Below are 23691 nucleotides of genomic sequence, written 5' to 3' on the forward strand. Positions count from 1 at the left end.
AGCAAAAAATCTAGGTTGTTTGTGGATATTAAGTCGTTGACTAGAAATTATTTGTTTTTAAGTGAACGGATGTTTAAAAGTGCTAACTTAACAGTATTCATTTATTTTTTTTCCCCCACAGTAATCTTAGTTTGACAAGTAACAGGCAGCAGATTAGATGGGTTTGCCATACGGCCTGAGAAAGCCTTGGACTTTCTATCACGTAACAGAACAGAAATAGAGAAAGAAACAGGTGCACTGGGTTTGCGCTTGTTTTGTAAACATTTGATAAGATTGCTGTTGACGTTGCGAGGACCCAGAACCAGTGTTGGGGGTAACGAGTTACAAAATAACGGATTACAGTAACGATATTACTTTTTTGGGTAACGAAGTAAAGTAACGCATTACACTAAAAATATTGGTAACTACACTACTTTACTAGACTTTAGGAACGCACTTTCCTGCGTTACTCAAGCCGTGTTTGCCTGTGTGTAAAGATCTGATATGTTTAAGTGCTGCGTGCACCGTTGCCATAGAGCAGTGTTTCCCAACCGAGGTGCCGTCTGACAAGAGCAGGGGTGCCGTGTAAAAGTCCTTCAAATTCTCTCTTTGTAAACTTTGTTCAATTCATGCGAGTGCTGCCGTATGTTTGAATAAGACCACTCATTTTCGCCGTCATCACAAATGAGAAGTCACGCGCGCTGTGAGAAGATTTTGTGTCTGTGCACTCATCCGAAAGCGCGCACACGTCTCACAGTGCGCAAATATTGAGTTCTCTTTCAAGTTTTGCTCTTGAACGGACAAACTCACACAAAAACTATGTCAACATGCCCATTTTGATGAGTATCCTAGCAGACATAGTCTGTATATGCCTTAAAACGACGCATATCCGAGCATTAGGTCCAGGATTAGGTCTTAAAGGGGCAGTAGGATTAGGTCTTACTGTGCGTTCACACCGCCGCCGGCGAGAGCGTCAAACTTCGCTCTGGCCGCCCTGCCATCGACGCTGTAGAAAGATTCGTGGACGCGCTGCCGCTCTGACGTAGATCGAATGCTTGGTCTTTTTTGAAACGGCATTTAAAGGGGCTGCAAAGCAAACATTCATGTTGACCGGCATTTGTGCTGACTGACCACAAGTAGGGTATAACCGTATAATATAACCTCATGAAATCATTTAAATGTGAAAGTTTAAAAAAAGCAGATCGATGGAAAGAACTTAACAATTATAGTTACATGTTTGCTAACGAAATAAACCAATTAAAAGCCATTTGTGTGGTGGATAAATAATGTTGCACGTCTTCTTATCAAACCCGCCGCACCAGCAGTGATCAACCTCCTCTATTTTGCTTGGGAACTAATGTGGTAGGAACCAAAGTTTACAGCGCTGCGTTCTCTAGAATCATCTCAAGCGGAGCACTACTACATTCCCATTGGTTGCCGCCGGCTGCCGCCGAACCGCGTCATAGCTCATTACCATAAAGTTGACCTGACTTCAACGCTCCTTGACGCCCAAATCGTCCAAGACGCGCTGCGCCGCTCTCGCCGGAGCTCGCCGCCGGGCTCCCATTGAGAATGAATGACTTCCGGCCACTTTGACGCTCTCGCCGGCGGCGGTGTGAACGCACAGTTAAAGGGGCAGTAGCCTTTACTGCTGTCTGTTTAATGTCAAACAACAAAAGACAAGGACATCACTCACTGCTATTGATTGAATAGATTTTGTAAATTTAAAAAGGATTAATCTTTAATTTATACAGTCAAATATGCAATGTTATTTTACATTTGATCAATTTCTGTACCTGAAAACTAATGTTAGACGTACCTGAAAAACCTGAAAAGCATTGTTTATTTTATTAGTGTCTTTGCTCAATAGTATTTATTTGTGCTGCTGCTTGTATTTAAATCATTTGTTCTTATTATTTTCTTTATCTTTATGTGACAGTAGTCCTTTTTGTGTGTTTGGGGAAACACTTCATAGAGCCATATGATATTTGTCCATATATCTACACGGTAAATTAAGAAATGGGAAAGTAAAGTAATAAGTAGTGAAGTTACTTTTCAAATACAGTAACTAGTAAAGTAATCTCATTACAATTTACAGATGTAACTAGTAACTAGTAACTAATTACTTTTTTTGAGTAACTACACCAACACTGCCCAGAACACGTCACTGAGAGCTGGTATCAGTTGTTTTTGGTGTAGATGGAGGAGGGTGTGTGCCATGGCGTTGTGACCGAAGAAATCTCACAGGAGGAGGGGCAGAGCGAGCTGGGCCCACAGTCTTTGGTGGTTGTGGGGCTCGACGCTCTTTGGTTGATATCTGGGGGCTCGCAGTGATCGAGTGTGATTGTCTGTTTCCAGTATAAACAAAATCCATTTTCTCTGTGAAGCTCAGAAGTGGGGATGCTGTTGATATGTTATTGTCTGGTTCAAGGAGTGACATTTCTTCCAGCTTATTGTTTATATCACATATAAGTTGTAAAAGTTCACCAGTCTCACCCCTGATGGTCCCCATTTTTACCAGTTCCTCCACAGACTCCACAGTATGGGCTGAAATGTTACTGTTTAGTGGCTCGATCTGTGTCACTTGGAGCAGTTCTAATCCGTCACAGTCTGTCTGTGGTGAGCTCTGAGGGCGGGGCTCAGCTGGGAGTATGTCCATGAGAAGTGGTTGTTGTGGCTGCGTGGTGTTATCATTTTCCTTGTGGGGTGTATCAACCGCATGTCCATTCAGATGCTGAAATGAAGTCCTGTGATCGAACTGTACTGGTGTGTGTGTGCCATCCAGGTTGAGTGGGTTAGCACACACAGCTGAAGGATGATGAAGGGAAAAATAAATATTGTCCTTTAGCACTCTTGCACCGAGTTTGTTTGGGTGGAGGCCATTTGATGTAAACAGTTGTCTCTGACTCCAGAAGAGATTAAAATTGTCGATAAAGTTCACTCCCTTCAAGTTGCAGGTTTTTTGCAGCCATGTATTAAGCCCAAGTAGCCGTGAGAACCTATTTGTTCCTCTTGCTGGAAGTGGTCCACTGATGTACGGCTGAACTTTCAGTTTTCTAAGTGTGTCAAAAAGTTCATTGAAATCCCTCTTTAGGAGTTCTGACCCCTCTCTCTGAATATCGTTCTTTCCCACATGAATGATAAGCCGATTTGCAGGCTTATGTTTCATCAGAATGTTCTTAAGTTCCCTGTTTACATCAGAAACTGTTGCTTGTGGAAGGCAGCATGTAGTTGTATCCCTGCTGCTAATGTTTCTGATTGTGGAGTCGCCCACTATCAGAGTCCTGGGCTCGGCTGCGCTCTGAGCTGAGGGCCGCTGTCTGCTCGACCTTGAGCGCCTGTTAGCATTAGTGTTAGCTGCGGGCTGATTCAATCTGTGTTCGGTCACATTTATCACGTTTGGGGATTCCTCACCCACATTCATTAGCACTTCAAATCTGTTTTCAAGATGTATATTTGGTGGTAGAAAACTAGTGTTTGCAATCCTTGTGTCTGGGGTAGAGCATGCTACTGCGGCAATATGTGATGCTCGTGACAATCTGATGTCTCGAGTGCCTTTTGGTCTTGCTCCCTGTTTGTGCCATCGATTAGTGTGTTGATCAGTTACTTGTTTCTCTACATGAGTAGCACTACATTTATGGGACTCACCGGCAGTGTGCAGAGGGCGATCATGATGAAGCTCTGCTGTGTGATTCGTCTGGATGGATGGTTCCGCAAATAACTTTGTTTCAAGAACTGCAATCCTTTGTAAAAGTCTGTGGCAGTTTGTGCAGCAAGTAGATTCTAGAAGAGGCATTTTCTTATCCTTTTGAATGTAGGCAGCTGTGTTTTCCCTTCTCCGGAATGTAAGCTGGAGGCAGTGGGAGGCTGGTCGGTTGAAATATTCCGCTTTTTGTTTAGGAATTCAGTCACCAGAGTTTCTAATTTTATCATTGAAGTCAAGCTTTGTCGTTTGAGCACTGTGCTGATTTGCTGAAGTTGTAAAATATAGAAGCGATAGAGCAAAGCGAGAAAGAGCAGTAAGCAAGAGTGTCCGAACAGTAGCGAAGCAGGAAGCAGGAAAAAGCTATTATATTTTTTAAAAAAAAATTAAAAAAAATTAAACAGTCATGGTAACCCCTATTTTTTCCATCTTTCAGGAACCTCAGGATCACGTCCGGCATGTATTCTTTTCGTCTACCATTTTGGGGAAGGCTAGCCCCGTCCGGTGGATCTACAATCCATCCAGTTTTGGGGGATCAGCATATTCCTGCCATCCACTTTTTGGGGGATCAGCATATTCCTGCCTGAAGATGAAGGCAGGGGCGCAGCCGACCCCCAAAAGTGGATGGATTGTAGATGCACCGGATGGGGCCAGCCTTCCCCCAAAATGGTAGAATAGAATACATGCCGGACGTGATCCTGAGGTTCCTGAAAGATAGGAAAAAATAGGGGTTACTATGACTGTTTAATTTTTTTTTTTTAATATAATAGCGCTACTGCTTTAGCCTTACATAGCCAGATATAGACTGATCCTTGATAGACTGAACAGATATAGCCACGTTAGGCCAGACATAGACAGGCCTCGATAGACCGGACAGATATAGCCACGTTAGCCAGACATAAACAGGCCTCGATAGGCCGACAGATATAGCCACGTTAGGCAAGACATAGACAGGCCTCGATAGGCCGACAGATATAGCCACGTTAGGCCAGACATAGACAACCTCGATAGGCCAACAGTTATAGCCACGTTAGGCCAGACATAGACAGACCTTGATAGGCCAACAGATATAGCCACGTTAGGCCAACATAGACAAGCCTCGATAGACCGGACAGATATAGCCACGTTAGGCCAGACATAGACAGGCCTCGATAGGCCGACAGATATAGCCACGTTAGGCCAGACATAGACAACCTCGATAGGCCGACAGTTATAGCCACGTTAGGCCAGACATAGACAGACCTTGATAGGCCAACAGATATAGCCACGTTAGGCCAACATAAACAAGCCTCGATAGACCGGACAGATATAGCCACGTTAGTCCAGACATGGACAGACCTCGATAGGCCGACAGATATAGCCACGTTAGGCCAACATAGACAAGCCTCGATAGACTGGACAGATATAGCCACGTTAGTCCAGACATAGACAGACCTCGATAGGCCTCGATAGGAAAAGAATACATGCCGGACGTGATCCTGAGGTTCCTGAAAGATAGGAAAAAATAGGGGTTACCATGACTGTTTAAATTTTTTTTTTTAATATAATAGCGCTACTGCTTTAGCCTTACATAGCCAGATATAGACTGATCCTTGATAGACTGAACAGATATAGCCACGTTAGGCCAGACATAGACAGGCCTCGATAGACCGGACAGATATAGCCACGTTAGCCAGACATAAACAGGCCTCGATAGGCCGACAGATATAGCCACGTTAGGCCAGACATAGACAACCTCGATAGGCCAACAGTTATAGCCACGTTAGGCCAGACATAGACAGAACTTGATAGGCCAACAGATATAGCCACGTTAGGCCAACATAGACAAGCCTCGATAGACCGGACAGATATAGCCACGTTAGGCCAGACATAGACAGGCCTCGATAGGCCGACAGATATAGCCACGTTAGTCCAGACATAGACAACCTCGATAGGCCGACAGTTACAGCCACGTTAGGCCAGACATAGACAGACCTTGATAGGCCAACAGATATAGCCACGTTAGGCCAACATAAACAAGCCTCGATAGACCGGACAGATATAGCCACGTTAGTCCAGACATGGACAGACCTCGATAGGCCGACAGATATAGCCACGTTAGGCCAACATAGACAAGCCTCGATAGACCGGACAGATATAGCAACGTTAGGCCAGACATAGACAGGCCTCGATAGACCGGACAGATATGGCCACGATAGGCCAGACATAGACAAACCTCAACCTTTTTTTTTTTCGTTTTTTTTTTTTTTAGGTCACGCAAGGCCATTACCGCCATAAAACCACCACCGGTAATTGCATAAAATGTACCTGATTGTTATTGAAGAGCTTGCTGAGCTTCGAGAATGGTTTTTGAATCGGGTCTGATGTATGATTCAAAAGCTGAGGAAGACCATCTGCCCATGATCTTAATCGCTGATCTAGAGATTCCTCGTTCAGCAGCTGTTGTAGCTGCCCCGATTCTGAATGAATGGCCGGTATAGAGAGAGGGGGATAGACTGCAGCTTTTGATAACAGTGGTTAAGTGAGTTCTGAAACAAGCCTTGGAAAGGGGTGCTCCGTTAGGTAATATAAATAGCGGTGCATATTTGGAAGTTATAGGCCGGATTTTAAAAAATTTCACCATAGCTGTAAAGGGACAGAAGTTATTGTTGATTTTTGAGAATGTTAGGGTAACGCCGGAACCTTGAACATCAGTTTTGGAGTTCTTAAGAAAGAGTGTGAAGAATTTAGGTCCAAAGCGTAGATCGGAAAAAGAAATGCCGCGGGCAGGATCGAATGTATTAGTTTCTGAAGTGAATTCCCCTGGACGCATAAACCCGTAGAAGGCAGATAAAAACACTGCCTCTAGAAGAATATTAAAGTAAGTCGAAAGAAGGCCATTGCGGACCGAATTAATTAATCTGTGCAGTAAAGGCAGGGTAATAGGCAGGCGTTTGTCTGCTATTTTGCTGGAGGATTTAGCTAACCCCTTAAGTAGTAATCGAACAGAAGAGTCGGAAAAAAGGCTTTGGAAATTAGGATTATAATATTTAGCGTAGAATTGGATGCCGGCAAGAAGTCTGCGAATAGAAGAGATTTTAAGATTGCAATTTTCGAAATTAAAGACGAGAAAGGAGCAAACGGTCGAAATAAGAATAGGAAAAACGGAAATTTGGAAGGAGAAGCAAAACATTAGAAAAGCAGACCATGCAGACGTATAGGCTTTAAGTGTAGAGGGAGCGACGCCTTTAGAAATGTAATGACTAGCTGACGTGAGTAGTTCGTTTAATTTAGTATTATGTCTCCTAAGGGAGGGCAGGTTAAAGGATCCTGGTTGGCTAAAGGGCACAGCTGCCTTAACGTCTGAAAACGAAACCGAGAGAGTGCGTCAGCAATAACATTGCAGTGGCCGGGTATGTGTTCAGCTTTAATGATGAAGTTAAAAATAACGGATTGCCAAATTAACCGTCTCAGAAAAGGCATAATCGAATGACAAGATGATCTGCCTTTATTAATGATGGCGACTGTGGCTTCGTTATCGCAGAGCATCGTGATACGTTTACGTGACCACTCTGGGCCCCAGATGACGCTGGCTACGGCTATAGGATATATCTCGTAAAGCACGGATGAAACGGAGTCTGATGCTGTTTTAGGAAAATCGTTAGGCCATTTTTCTGCGAACCACTGCCCTTGGAAGAACCCCCCGAACCCAATGGAAGGGGCCGCGTCGGTGAATAAATTAAGTTGGAGCGATGATTCAAAATCGTCGTTGCAAAAAAAAGAAATACCGTTCCAATCGTTAAGCAATCTTTTCCAGAATTGAATGTTGGACAAGCAGCCTTCGTCTAGTTGGATCTGATCGCTTAGATTTTCCACGGAATGGGCCAGAGTTAACAACCGTGAGATGAAAGCCCTGCCTTGAGGAATTATTCTCATGGCGAAATTTAAGTGACCGAGTAGCGAGAGCAAATCGCGCTTTGAGATAGAATACAACAAGGGAAAATATTCCAAGAAAGACCTGACCCTTGCGAGCTTTTCGCGGGAAAGGGAAGCTTGCATTAGAACAGAATCAAGAGAAATCCCGAGAAATTCTAAAGAAGTAGAGGGTCCCAAGGTTTTCTCGGCAGAGAGGGGAATCCCGACATCACTAAAGATATGTTTGAGTATGTCTAGAACAGAAGATTGGGGAGATGGAAAATCGATTAATAGAAAGTCGTTGAGCAAATGCAGAAAGAAGGGAAGCTTGCTGACATTCAGCAAGATCCAGCACATCGCTTCAGAAAGGCTATTAAAAATATGAGGGCTACTTCTACACCCGAATGTAAGCCTAACGGCAAAATAGAATTTGGAATCCCATTTAACGCCGAAAAGTGGCCAGTCGGAGGGATGGATTGGCATAGTTTTAAAAGCATCTGTTATATCGGCTTTAGCTAGCCAAGCACCTTGCCCGGCTATCTTAATGAAATGAATAGCATTGTCAACCGAGGCGTACTGTAACGAGAAAGGGGCTAAAGGTATGCATTCGTTCACACTCGCTGTGTAGGCGGAATTGGGGGAAGACATATCGAAGATCAGACGTTTTTTACCAGAGTATTTCCGTGTTGCAATGCCAATAGAATTAATGCGGAAAGGCGAAAAAGGAGAGGAAGCAAAAGGGCCAATGACATAACCTTTATTTACCTCTTTCTCTAATAATTCAGAAACCACGTCTGGTTCAGTAATGGCTGATTGCAGATTTTTAGCTATGAAGGAGGTGGTGAGATTGGAAAGGATGCCCACCCGAAACCCTTGAGACAGACCGGTGATTAGATAGTCGACAAAAGTCGGATCGGGGTGAGAGGAGAGGTAGCTAGAGAGATTAGGAACATTAATAGGAGTAGAAGGGTGGCTTTTCAGAATTTTCTCCGAATTGGGGCTTTTCCTTGAATTTGAGGTTTGTGGTGTGGTTTTGAGGTTGTTTCGATTTCGGGTGCGGATCCTTGCAGAAACTGCAAATGTGTTCATATTTACAATGAGGGAAAGAACAGACAGATTCGTTAAAGTTATTACAGATAATAGCGCCTCTGTTTTCTGAGATGTAGCGTTTCTTGTTGTCTTGTGGAAGCCTTACGTTATCAGCACCTTGGACAGCGTACGGCTCTTGTTTGTTGAATGCTTTGGGGCAGAAAGACGCTGTGTGTCCGTGAGCGCTACAAATGTTACAAGCCAGCGTTTTTGCACCGCCGAAATGACGAATGAGCAGTTCGGTGTCAGTCACAGACCAGTCTAGTCTGGAGTTGAAAAGCGAAATAAAGGAAGCTGATTTGGCGGAGAATGATTTATGATATTCGTAGAATAGTGTACCTCCGTATCGTTGATTAAAGTCCGCCATCATGGCTAGATACAAATCCAACTCTTCCCTTCGATCTGGGAAAGCCTGACACAGAATATCTCTGAATATGCTGAAAGCAATGACGAATTCTGCGAATGTAAGATTCCGTTGTAACCTAGGATCGGAAGTTTTAAGCAAGACTGCCACGTCACCACAGTCAACCACCTTCCTGTCAGCAGCAGGAGAGGGGAGCAGAAGTGAAGCTAGGTTTATGTCCTTACCTTGGATGATTTTTGTTCTGATGTGAGGAGATACCGTAGCAGCAGCTGGAGAGACAAAACGCCTGCCGAATGTCTGGGCAGGAGTTGCTGTTGAAAGGTTAAAGGATGGAGTTTCGGTTGGAGCGGGAACATCCTGAAATGGTGTCAGAGCCGGTTGTTGGAGAACTAGCGGGGCTGAAGAAGTAGAAGCGAAGCCCGGGGGATCACTTAATCCGCTGGCAGGAGGACAAAATTGAGGAGTTACGGCAAAGTTATTGGCTGGATTCGGGCCATTGGAGGTCGCAGCAGAGTTTTGAATTTGACGTGCATTTGACGGTTTGGGAGAGGCTTTGAACCGCTTGGAGGAGTTGAGTGTTAACTCCGTCGGGCTCGGTGATATCCGGATGAACTGGTGGCCGAGCTTGCAGTGTAGTTCTTTTACCGGGATGAGGTGACGATGACTTTGCTGTTCTCTTTCTACCGGCTTGTTTTGAGTGGCCAGACACTGAAGGAGTCGCGATATCAGAGACAGACTAGGGTGGATTACCCAGAGTATTTTGAGCGAGAAGAAGGAGATCCTCTCTGGACAGACCTTGGCTTATAGGGATGCCAGCTGATTCCAGAGTACTGTGCATGTCCTCCATAGACCACGTTACCCATGGCGAGTCGCGGCATTGGAGGCGAGCGCAGAGCCGTGTTGGAAGAGGAGAGGGCGGCACTAATTGCGGGAACGTGACCATCACGATGTCGTGGTCGAGACTCAATGATCTCCGTGAGGAGAGAGAGTCCCCTCTGCCACCCCCCAATCTACCATCTCTGAGTGAGTGAGGGCGATGCTGTGGTATTAAGAACCCTGACGATACGTTCCTCGGGCCACGCCCCCCTCTCGCACATTGCTTCCCGCTAGTGTTGGACTGAAACAGCGGCCCGTCTCTGACACCTCGTTCGTTTCGTTCACACTCCAGATAGCAGTGAGATGTCGATCGCCGCATCCCAAGGTGGGCTGGAGTCCTTTGGGGATGACGATTAGGTTGTGCTCCGCCTCCGGATGTGTCAGCGCTGCCTGATCCGACCTAAAGCTGACAGCCATGTTATCTCGGGCAGACGCGAGCCTCGCGCTGGTGTGGAACTCCGCCCTGTTGCGAGCGCTCGTGGTTGCGCTCGTGGTTTTTGGGGGCGGCACCTGACAGCTGTTTGGCCCCGCCCCCAATGCCTTTCGCTCCCGAGGTGCATGGGGAGATCACGCGACCGTTTGGTGGCCTCCTCCGCCTTCTCTGCCCTTGATGGGGCCGCGGCCTAGGGTACACCCCCCCCCCCCCCACACTGTTGAACTCTCTGTTGCGCATTACGGTGTCCACGGAGGGCTTTGATAACTGAAGTTATTTCAGAGGCTCCTGGGGCATATGGCATCTGCAGCCGCGGTAACGCCACTCGGATTGTTTCATATGAGACCGCTTCAGCTTTGGCTTCGCGATCGAGTACCGAGATGGGCATGGCATTCGGGCACGCTCCGGTCCCTCACCCCGTGGCCGAACCTCATTTCTACGGGCCGGTGGCCCTTAGGATGAGTTTCCAGGCATATTGTCGTATCAACGGTTGCCGCTGCCACGGGTTGGTGTGCCATGTGCAATGGACAAGCAGCCGCGGGCTCCTGCACAGGACCCCAGCGCCTTCTGCATGTCAATTGCCTCGAGTTGCTGGCAGTACGGTTCGCCCTGCACCGCTTCCGGGCATTGCTGAAGGGTCAACATGTGCTTGTCCGGACAGACAACACGGCCGTAGTAGCGTACATCAACCACCAGGGAGGTCTACGCTCCCGCCGTATGTCTCAACTCGCCCGCCATCTCGTTCTATGGAGTCAGAAGTGCCTGAGGTCCCTTCGTGCTGTCCATATTCCGGGAGTCCTGAACCACGCAGCCGACGAGCTCTCGCGGTTTCAGCCTCTCCCGGGAGAATGGAGACTCCATCCCCAGATGGTCCAGCTGATTTGGGAACAGTTCGGGGACGCGCAGGTCGATCTGTTTGCCTCCCACGACTCTTCCCACTGCAGCCTGTTTTATTCCCTGTCCGAGGGCACGCTCGGCACTGATGCACTGGCGCACAGCTGGCCGCGGGGCCTACGCAAATATGCGTTCCCCCCAGTGAGCCTACTCGCACAGCTCTTGTGCAAGATCAGGGAGGTCAAGGAGCAGGTCCTTCTGGTCGCCCCGTACTGGCACGGCCGGACCTGGTTCCCCGAACTCATACTCCTTGCGACAGCCCCTCCCTGGCCTATTCCTCTGAGACCGGACCTCCTCACTCAGAGACGGGGCACCCTATGGCACTCGCGTCCCGATCTGTGGAACCTCCACATGTGGCTCCTCGATGGGACGCGGCAGGTTTGAGTGGCCACCATCACTTCCGCTAGGGCAGAGTCCAAACTCGGCATGCCTATGCGTTGAAGTGGAACCTCTTCATCACCTGGTGCTCTTCTCGCCAAGAAGACCCCTGGAAATGCCCGATCGGGTCTGTGCTCTCGTTTCTCCAAGAGGGGTTGGAGCGAAGGCTGTCTCCCTCCACCCTCAAAGTTTATGTGGCTGCAATATCTGCCCACCACGATCTTTTGGAGAACAAAAAGGTAAGTCAGCACGACCTGATCATCAGGTTCCTGAGGGGAGCGAGGAGACTAAATCCTCCTCGCTCTCCTCGCTCTCCTCTCGTACCCTCTTGGGACCTCTCAGTAGTTTTAAGTGCTCTGCAGAGGCCTCCCTTTGAGCCTTTACAGTCAGTGGATCTTAAATATTTGTCATTGAAGACAGCGATCCTGACAGCATTGGCCTCCGTCAAGAGGGTCGGGGACCTGCAGGCATTTTCGGTTGACGAAGCGTGCCTGGAATTCGGGCCGGCCAACTCTCACGTGATCCTGAGACCCCGGCCTGGATATGTGCCCAAGCTTCCCACCACTCCGTTCAAAGACCAGGTGGTGAACCTGCAAGCGCTGCCCATGGAGGGGGCAGACCCAGCATTGGCACTGCTCTGTCCAGTACGCGCTCTCCGCGCCTACATAGACAAGACGCAGTGTTTCAGGACCTCAGACCAGCTCTTTGTCTGTTATGGTGGAGAGCGGAAGGAAAGAGCTCTCTCAAAGCAAAGGCTGTCTCACTGGATAGTGGACACAATTGTTTTGGCTTACCAGCAGCAAGGTCGACCATAGAGACAGAGCGTATTTAGGCCACGCCCACACCGGGGGGGAAAACAATCCAACGCTCTCCATTGACTTTGCATTGCGGGAGGCTGCCTCATTGTCATTTCGGACTTATAACAAAAAACAGAACAATGTCTAAAAGCTGATATGTGACAAGGTGTACAGCAAACAAGCACAGAAATAAGTTTTTATAAGCTGTCGACCCCAAAAAACGAGCGTTTAAGAAAATAAAAGTGGATACAGGCAATACGAAGTGACGCTTCAGCAGGATGAATGGGTAAATTTTGGGATCCTGACACTCCGTATGTCTCAGTATGTGTGCAGTAAACATTTTGTCACTGTTAAGTCAAATATCCAAATGTCCGTTTTATATATGACATTTCCTGTCGTTGATTACGTTCCCCTCTAGTCGCCGTAGTTCTCAGTGTAATATGACCTGTAGCTCTCAATGGCCTGAATCCACTTTTTTGTCCTTAAACGCTCGTTTTTTGGGTCAACAGCTTATAAAAACTTCTGGGTTTTTGCTTCTGGGTTTTGTTTAGCTTGTTTGCAGTTCACTTTGTCACATATCAGCTTTTATACATTGTTCAGTTTTTTGTAATAAGTCTGAAATTACAAGGAGGCAGCCTCCCACAATGCAAAGTCAATGGAGACGGTTTGATTGTTTTCCCCCCCGGTAGGCGTGGTCTTCAGATTATGACGCGTGTCGCTCTGTCTCTATGTCCCCTTGGGGTTCGGGCTCACTCCACTCCTCTTGGGCTTTAGCGCATGGCGCCTCGCTAACAGACATCTGCAGAGCTGCAGGCTGGGCGACACCTAACACATTCGCCAGATTCTATAATCTCAGAGTGGAGCCAGTGTCCGACTATGTACTCGCCCCTCCCCAGGGCCGGTAATGGGCCAGGCTCAGGTGTCTTCGCTTGCTCGCCATTCCACTCCACGGACTGGATACGTGCGATATCTTCCTCAGGTGAGCTCCCCGAGAGCCCTGAGTCCCTCCAGCACTGCTTACGCCGATACCGGTGTGTCTGCCCTCTAGCGAGCCCAGACCCTCGTGTCCGGCCAGGTGCCCCGTGTGCATGGTTCCCCTCCGGCGACCCCCACACGTGTATTTCCACCGTAAGCCTCCGCAGTGAGCAGGTGTCTTTCCTTTGGCAAGTCCCTGCCACCCCTAGGGTTAAAAATCCACCTTCGGCTGGTACCCCAGAGTTTTCCCATATGCAGCCCTTAGCGGGTCATATGTGTACTCTTAAGTCCTCCCTACGGTAAGGCATCTTGGCATTTCCTCACTGGAATATGCATCCCAGTGTACCTTGGTATTCCTGTGATAAGTGGGAGTCCTTCGTCCAAACTAGTCTTACGACAGGGTACTCACACTTACGCAGGGCATTGGAAGACAGCTGAGTGGCGGGATTATATTGGGACCCCCATTCGTTAGTCACTAACGTTACGTCGTAGTGACTGAACGAAAGGGAACGTCTCGGTTACGGATGTAACCCTCGTTCCCCAAGACTGAACTCCTGCGTTCCAGGTAGCACAGCTGATATGGCAACGGGACGTTACGTCTCCGTTCCCTCCTCAGGGAACGAGGGTTACATCCGTAACCGAGACGTTTCCCTGCTGCGGGGGCCCTGCAGCCGGAACCGATGAATGTACAGAGTTCACTAAGCTATTCCCATCCAAATCAGTGTCTAAAGCTGTTACATCCTCACTACTCTGAGATAAAGTATGGATGCGTGTTTCTAATTCTGAAATCTTCTCCGTCAGCCTAACTATCTCCTTACATTTATCACATGTGAAGCCCTGTTCGCCAGCGGAGAAGCCTATACTAAACATGCAGCATGCGGTGCAAGTGACAATGACAGGAGATGACATGACTTACCGTGTTTGTTGATTAATCTTTTTGATTAAACTTACCACAATTGTTTGCTGGACACTATTTACTGAGAACAGGAGACCCGGGTGCAGAGATGACAAGCTAACAGGCTAGCGAAATGCTAACGTGTGATGGTGATTTAGATTAAAAGCTAGCGATGTCAAATTTAACATGATAGGCAATGTTTAAACAATGTATGGTGATGAGTAAGTTATATTTAGCAGTAGAACAAAGAAAATATATCAAAATAGATATTCAAACGCAAGACTGTACAGAGCTACAAACAAGGCAGGAGGCAAACAGGAGACAGGAGACAGGAGCAATCGATCAGGAGCAATCAATCAGACAGGAGCAATCCTGTCTGATCAATTTGTATAAGCCATTATTATTATTATTATTATTATTATTATTATTATTATTATTATTATTATTATTTGATTATTAGCCAGAGGAGAACTGGCACCCCGACTGAGCTGGGTTTCTCCCAAGGTTTATTTTTCTCCATTATGCCACCTGATGGAGTTTTGGTTCCTTGCCACTGTCGTAATTGAAATGAGCTAGATGACATCACCGTTTTCTCTGGAGCGCCTGTACGGCCGAATACAATTCTGTTACATTATTTTCCTGTTTAACACTGTGAAGCTGATTTGAAACAATCTGCATTGTAAAAAGCGCTATATAAATAAAGTTGACTTGACTGTGTTTTAACTGCCTGAACTTATTGTCACATTCCTCTGCTCCAAAGTCATATCCTTTTGTCAGCATTTGTGCAGCTACCTTTTTCCACACTTCTACTTTCTTTAATACAGGAGATTAAAAGTCTTCAGCTATTTGCTTTGTCAGAGAAATTAGAAGCAATGTTGCATTGTGCGTCCATGGCTTTGTATCTATAACACACATTTAAATAGATAAGTCACAGAAAATCTCTCAACAGAAAGAATGTGCTAGGAAATGTATTTAATGTACCTTTATGCATTTGTTGGGGGTTTGAGACTGGTACCTATTTAGGAGCCAACTTCAGTGGTGCAGGAGCCGGAGGCAAATTCAGTGGTGCAGGAGCCAAATTTAGTGGTGCCGGAGCCAACTTCATTGGTGCAGGAGCCGGAGGCAAATTCAGTGGTGCAGGAGCCAACTTCAGTTGTGCAGGAGCCGGAGGCAAATTCGGTGGCGCAGGAGCCAACTTCAGTGGTGCTGGAGCCGGAGGCAAATTCAGTGGAGCAGCGGGAATGTGTAGTCCTAGTGAAAGTTGACTAGGCCCATTCGATGCACTAGCCTGTTCCAAAGGGATTGCTGAAACAGAAATGGAAGCACACATCTTACCAAATTCAGACTGAAAACACATCTATTTAGCCTCAAATACTGCTGAATACCCCCCCACCTACTTTTTTAATAACTTGTATTTTCTTTCTCCTTTTTATGTAAAGCACTTAATTACCATTGTGTATGAAATTTGGTATATAAATAAACTTCCCTTGCAATGAAGCTAAAAATATAAACAACTAGCATCATCAAATATGCTATATTTTTACTATAAAACCCTTACGACAATCATGTCTTCTAATATCTTCAATTGTTGCGTATACCGTGCTGCAGCGGACACATTTGCAAACAACTTTACTTGGACCCATTGTGCGAGCTGTCTCTTTAATACCACGTGGTTTATATACACGTTGCTGCTGATTGGGCTGACATATTTGACACACCCACAAAACGAGAGAAAACGCATCTCAAACCCGTTGCACACCTTTGCACACTGTTTTCAGGAAACATGACGTTCAACCGGAAACCGTAGCAAAACGTTGCGCACCGGTTTGAGCTTTGAACGTGCCCCTGGTGACGATGCCTGTGTGTTGGTGGGTGTAGGCTGTGACTCTGTGACAATGGCTAATGATAATTTATGTTTGTTTTACATTTTTCTTTCTTGTTATGGATTTCGTTACATTTAAAGGATGTGTTGTGGAAACAGCCTACAATACATGTTGATAATGTTTGTAAACATTTAGTTTTTACCAGTATTTTTAATAAAATGCGACTGACACACCAGTACGATTTACCGTGGGTTTTTTTTTTCCTCAACAACTTAAGTCTTACCCAGTGCATTCTCAGGTGCGACTCAGTGTGACAAAGGCACATAGGCTATATAAATTCTCTAATGTGGATAAATGCATATTTTGTACACATCATTATACAACACATGTCCTTATTAGGAGAAAATGAACGAGAAATTGTTAACGAGAAAAATTTAGTTTTAACGACATAGCATCTCGTTATTCCGAGAAAAGATGTTGTTAAAACGGCATATCTCGTTATTACGACATAATTGCGTGGAAAAAATATGTATGTGGCAGTAATGTGTCACTGTAGTCAAAAACACCTAGGATGACTTGATGGAGAGTAAATCATGGTCTAATTTTCATTTTTGGGTGAACTATCCCTTTAATTGTGATTTACTGTGGGAAATGTATGTTTTGCCAATTGATTGATGTGGAAACCTCATTACACAATAGGCCTACATAGGCTATTTTTTAATGCATATTTTGTTAATGGCTGTATGCAGAAACACACTGAATGGTGTAATTACAGCCATCAAGTTAGTCATCATTTACACATCTTTTTTTTTCTTCTTTTATTCAAACCAATAATAACAACAGAAGTATTGTAACTAGGCCTGCCAAGATGAAAAAAAGATATAAAATAACTACAAAAGTCATTAAAGCAGTCCAAATGACTCTTATTTTTAAATCCAAGACTTCTGAAGCCATACACAATACCTACATATTCATTGGTTGTTAACAGAGGTGGGTAGTAACGAATTACATTTACTTCGTTACATTTACTTGAGTAAATTTTTTGGGTAACTTGTACTTTTAGAGTAGATTTAAAGATGGGTACTTTTACTCTTACTCAAGTAAATTTCTTGTGAAAAAACTGTACTTTTACTTAGTTACATTCGGTGGCGTTCCTCCGTTACTGTCAAATGGTAATAATTATATTATATATTTTAAAATAAGTAAAAATGACTTTCGCAAGTCTCGCGAAACGTTGGAGAGGCTGCTTCGCGAGAGGTTGCTACGCATCACCCGCTTATAATTAGCGCACGTTTAGTCGGAAGATGATGGCCGAAGCAGAGAAAGATGTGTGTGAGCTACGGGAGGCAGATTGCCCGTGGCCTCAAGTTCAGTCTATGTTTTCCCTCCAAGATGTCAAAAAGAATAGTTTCATAATGCGATGCATGTTGTGTGCACCAAAACGAACTGACATCTCAGCATACAAGAATTCCACCCTGAAAAGAACACGTAGCGGTGTCACAATGATGCCTATATTTGAACACTATTAACGGTCATTTGGTAACTATGGGAAATTTTCCCTTATTATAATACTATTTCACACACTGTCCGAGTGTTTTCCACATATGCGCTCTTGTGCAAGCAATGACAAATCGTTTGAATCCTCCAAACAACACACGTCCACGAACAAACGTTCACATCTTCACATTTACATTATCCTTTTCTTCACAAAAGGAAACAAATTGAATAGCCTAATGTGACGTCTTGCATTTATACACAAATCCGGACAGACACCTGTCTGAAGTGTAGAAAATACATACAAATAAAAACGGTATTGTATTTTATTCCTACCTAAAGAATAGCCTATATATTTATAAAAATATAAGAACAAAGTATGTTTTAAGAAGAGCTCTAGTTAGCCCAGCACACCATTAATTTACACTGTTTAACCATTAATCACACACACACACACACACACAAAGGAACTAACATGAATAAACCATAAACAGCTGGATTTTTATGAACTAACGTTGACAAAGATTAACTAATGCTGAACATAGGTGTTGTTCATGGTTAGTTCATGTTAACTAATACATTAACTAATGTTAACTAATACAACCTTATTGTAAAGTGTTACAGAGAGGTGTGTGAAAGCTCTCCAAGTAGCCTGAAATTCAGGGTTTTCGCTTCTTATCAATCAGATCGAAAGTAACTAGTAACTAACTACTTGAGTAGTTTTCTCATCGAATACTTTTTTACTCTTACTCAAGTAAATATTACGATTGTTACTTTTACTTTTACTTGAGTAAATATTTCCGTACTTGTACTTTTACTTGAGTACAGATTTTGGCTACTCTACCCACCTCTGGTTGTTAAGCCAATATCCTTTTATAGTTAGGCTATACATCAGTTTTTACATTTATAGCTCAAGATATGGGCCAAGAAATAATGGCAATACATCCAGGAGAAATAAGGATAAATTAACTATTGTCATTACTGTCAGCACTGTGCTTTGATTGGCTTGATGATAACTCTAGAGGTGTGGCATTGCTGGAGACTGTCATAGTAAGTGATGGGCTGAAGAGACTGACACTTCTTTATTCAGTATATATAATGCATCAGAAGAAGTCTGCAGCAAGTCTGGGCAAACCTTACTAAGGCCTTACTGTGAGTATATCATATTCAATATTCATTCTTTTTTATATATATATTTTGCATTATTATATAAATTGTAAACCTGCTTTTCTGCCCAGACAGGATGAAAAAAGCATTTGAACAATGATTCAAGAGGTCACTGAAAACAGGAATGTTTCCTTCCTGTCTGCTGGATTCTCTGGTATACATCACATGAGATACTATCATATATTCCTGTTTTTTGCCTACTTTATTTCTTTTCTAGGAAACTCCTGCCTCATGTTTGTTATCATTACGGACAGAAATCTTCACACTCCTAAATATATTGCTGTCTTTAATTTATCACTGACAGACATTTGTGAGAGTACCACTGTAATCCCTCAGCTACTGGAAGCATTTTTGTTTGGGAATCAGTTGATCTCGTATGGATTGTGCATGTCCAATATGTTCTCCAATATGTTATTTGTTTCAGTGCGGTCACTAACTCTGACTGTTCTGTCTTTTGACAGATTAGTAGCTATTTGTTTACCACTGAGGTATCATATGATTGTGACCCATAGATCAATGCTTGTTATGATTGGAGCTTCATGGACACTGGTACTGATGCAAGCAATAACTGCAGCAGTTTTCATTACTAGACTTTCTTTCTGCAGAACTAGCGTTATAATCATTTGTTTATGTGATAACGGGTCTGCGTTCCCAAGCTGTGTCATCATGAGTGTTCTGTTTAAGGTGATTATCGTGCTTCCAGTATTTTGTATAATTTTTTCATATACATGCTTAGCGGTCACATTGTTCAGTTTCACTGTCACAAAAGCCCACAAAGACATGCACTGCTCATTTAATATTAGTGGCTGTATTTTATGTGCCCATCTGCCTAACATATGTCTTTCAGGTTCTTGTAAGCATCAACGCTATAATAATCATTCTTTCTCTGACCCCTGCACTTCCTCCAATGCTCAACTCTATAATCTACACATTTATGAAAAAGGAGTTTATGGCATCTGTGAAAAGGCTTATCCAAAAAAGAATAAAGTTTTAATCTAGAATACTAACTGTGTTCCAGTTATAGTAATAGCAGCTGTGTATTTTTGTTGTTGTTGTTGTTTATTTGTATGGACTTAATCTCATCAGTACATTTTGAATAATTATCATTAAAGCAAACAGTATAGTATATTACAGAATGTTATATAATTACTAAATGTGAAACCGTGTTTGTTTTGCGTTCCTTGAAACACAAATTGTAACTGAAGCATCTTTAATCTTGTGCCAGTTTGATTTTCTAAATATGAAAATTCTTCCCATATTCATTTATATTGCAATGTTTAGACACACTGTACTGTATGTTTTCACAAAGACTGTTTAGGAAGACTGGTCAATAAAGACAGGGTTTATTCAATGAATCATGGTTTCAAGCAATACTGACAAATACTACATTGAAATCATTATTTTGATATTCTGTTAATAAGTGCATATCTAAAAACAGTTCTTTATCACAGGTAACACAGCATTCCAGACAACACGCAACTCGACCTCCATGCAGTCAAACTCCTCTGCAAATGTGACCTTTGTTCGTCCTGCAACATTTTTCATCAATGGCTTTTCTAATATGCCACATGCAAAATATTACTATGTGTTCGTGTCTTTGATGTATGTTGTGACTGTTTTAGGGAATTTATTTATCATGTGTATCATTTATTTAGCCCGCAGACTTCACACAGCCAAATACATTGTTGTTTTCCATCTGGCCCTTTCTGATCTGTGTGGAAGCTCGGCTTTGATTCCAAAACTCATAGACATGTTTTTATTTGAGCACCAGGAGATTTCATATGAAGCATGCTTGATGAATATGTTTTTTGTATATCATTTCATGAATCTGCAGTCTTTAACACTACTTGTCTTGGCTTATGACAGACTGGTTGCTATTTGTTTTCCTCTACAGTATCATGCCATTGTAACTAAAACCGCCATGTTTCGGATCATAGGGGTTTTGTGGACTTTTTCTGTGACTTTTATTGTTTTAATGGTGAGTTTGATAACAAGAATCTCTATTTGTAGTTCAATTGTAGTCAATAGTTATTTTTGTGATCACGGCCCTATCTATAAACTAGCTTGTAATGATAATACCATGAATATTATCATGGCAAATATTTGCTTTGGTCTCCTGGTATGTATGCCACTGATATTAATAATTATCTCATATTTCCGCATTGCTCTGGCTCTGCTTAAGATTGCCCATGGTGCTGAACGGATTAAAGCCATGAAAACCTGCACCTCACATTTTATATTGGTGGCAATTTTTTATATCCCACTTATAGGTACTAATATTGCAGCTTTAACAACATTTATCCATCTAAACGCCCGGATAATTAACAATTCCTTAACTCAGATAATACCACCTATGCTGAATCCCATCATATACACTCTAAAGACAGAGGAGGTCATGCAATCCATTAAACAACTGTTCAAACAAAGCAAGGTGAATACTATACAGAAATAAAGGTTAAATGCAAAGAGTGATAAATAGGTTGCTGTTAGTTGATTTTGTTAATTTGCATGAATGAATCTGTACTTGTGTGTTGACTATGAATAAAATTACTCAAAATATTTATGAGGTCACAGAATTTTGATTTTGTGTTGTAATCAGGCAAAATATTAACTAAGGTAATAAATTCACTTAATTTTGTTTTGTTGAAAATTATTGAAATGTTTGTTTGTAGTTCAACAAAGCTTTCTGTGCAATGCCTGCGGATTTGATTATGGGTATATAAGGATAGTGTAACGGTGACGGCCCGTTAAATTCAAAACAATCAAAATAATTTTAAATTTAGATTTCTGTCAATAAATTTGGGCACCAGACAGGCAATCCTGTCATATTTTAAACAAACAACCCAGATAGCATGAAATGCCACTCGTTACATAAATCAACTCAAAGTCAAACTTCAATATAAAAATCACAAAGAACATAGGATGTGGTTTAGAAAAGAAGGTTGTATTTCATAGAAGACGGGGAAATTAACAAACAAAAAACAATATAACCACAATGCACTCTCAATTCTGGTTGATAAACACAAACATAATAACAAATTTAATTCAAATAATTTTCATTTCAAAAGTACCAGATTCAGGATATTCCCATAAACAAGATAAGAAAACAGTCAAAAATTTGGGGCAAAGAAAATAAAATGGCAAAACAAACTGAAGTCAAAGAAGAAAAAACAAACAAATTAAATAAGATGAAAACAAAAATGGAGTTACACTACTCACGTCTTAGTTTGAGTATCGTGTTAATAGGGAGTGTGGAAAGTGCTGAGGTGAATTGTGTTAGTGTGTGTGCGGGGGGGGGGGGGACCAGCCGGTTTGTATGCGGCTAGCACTTATTTCCAGGGATTTCAGAACAGCGTAACAGATATGACGTCATCGGGCAGGCGTGGCCTATTTTAGAATCTGCATAGGTCAACGATGCGCAGTTTGGGAGGGAAAGCCGTTTGCTTCAGATACCTGTCCGCGATCGCGGGTGTTTCATGTCAGATTACATTCATACTGTTATAAATACATTACAGTTAAACTTCAGATACCTGTCCGCGATCGCGGGTGTTTCATGTCAGATTACATTCATACTGTTATAAATACATTACAGTTAAACTTCAGATACCTGTCCGCGATCGCGGGTGTTTCATGTCAGATCACATTCATACTGTAGTAACGTCAGATACCTGTCCCGATCACTGGTGTTTCGTGTCATATCACATTCATACTGTAGTAACTTCAGATACCTGTCCGCGATCGCGGGTGTTTCATGTCAGATTACGTTCATACTGTTATAAATACATTACAGTTAAACTTCAGATACCTGTCCGCGATCGCGGGTGTTTCATGTCTGATTACGTTCAAACTGTAGTAACTTCAGATACCTGTCCCGATCACTGGTGTTTCGTGTCATATCACATTCATACTGTAGTAACTTCAGATACCCGTCCCGATCACTGGTGTTTCGTGTCATATCACATTCATACTGTAGTAACTTCAGATACCCGTCCCGATCACAGGTGTTTCGTGTCATATCACATTCATACTGTAGTAACGTCAGATACCTGTCCCGATCACTGGTGTTTCGTGTCATATCACATTCATACTGTAGTAACTTCAGATACCTGTCCGCGATCGCGGGTGTTTCATGTCAGATTACGTTCATACTGTTATAAATACATTACAGTTAAACTTCAGATACCTGTCCGCGATCGCGGGTGTTTCATGTCTGATTACGTTCAAACTGTAGTAACTTCAGATACCTGTCCCGATCACTGGTGTTTCGTGTCATATCACATTCATACTGTAGTAACTTCAGATACCCGTCCCGATCACTGGTGTTTCGTGTCATATCACATTCATACTGTAGTAACTTCAGATACCCGTCCCGATCACTGGTGTTTCGTGTCATATCACATTCATACTGTAGTAACTTCAGATACCCGTCCCGATCACAGGTGTTTCGTGTCATATCACATTCATACTGTAGTAACTTCAGATACCCGTCCCGATCACAGGTATTTCGTGTCATATCACATTCATACTGTAGTAACTTCAGATACCTGTCCCGATCACTGGTGTTTCATGTCATATCACATTCATACTGTAGTAACGTCAGATACCTGTCCCGATCACTGGTGTTTCGTGTCATATCACATTCATAGTAACTTCAGATACCTGTCCCGATCACTGGTGTTTCGTGTCATATCATATTCATACTGTAGATTCAAGATTCAAGAGTTTTATTTGTCACATACACAGTTATATACACAATATACAACTGGCAGTGAAATGTAAACAGGTCCGCTCCATGGACAGTGCAAATAACAGTTACAAGAAATTAAATAGAAATAGAATAAAATTAGAATAAAAAGTATTAACATAAGTAGAATTATAAATAAATCAAGTAAAAGATAAAAATAGGAAATAAGATAAAAAAAAAAAAAAA

At 43.2% G+C, this 23691-nt stretch overlaps 1 protein-coding gene and 1 pseudogene across 2 annotated transcripts; both read left to right on the forward strand.

The window, feature by feature from the left end:
• The first annotated feature begins 18857 nt into the window (after positions 1 to 18857).
• On the forward strand, positions 18858 to 19755 carry LOC307118391 (olfactory receptor 13C2-like; annotated as a pseudogene). The gene has a single exon. The product of its transcript is annotated as an olfactory receptor 13C2-like (transcript).
• Positions 19756 to 20250: 495 nt separating this feature from the next.
• On the forward strand, positions 20251 to 21213 carry LOC307118392 (olfactory receptor 1-like; the record flags this gene model as incomplete). The annotated part of the gene is made up of 1 exon (XM_079804002.1): positions 20251 to 21213. One exon carries the CDS (start codon positions 20251 to 20253, stop codon positions 21211 to 21213), a length of 963 nt encoding a protein of 320 aa, XP_079660128.1.
• Positions 21214 to 23691: the final 2478 nt, after the last annotated feature.

Source organism: Gobio gobio, assembly GCF_949357685.1.
Source record: "Gobio gobio genome assembly, chromosome: 22".
NCBI lineage: Eukaryota > Metazoa > Chordata > Actinopteri > Cypriniformes > Gobionidae > Gobio > Gobio gobio.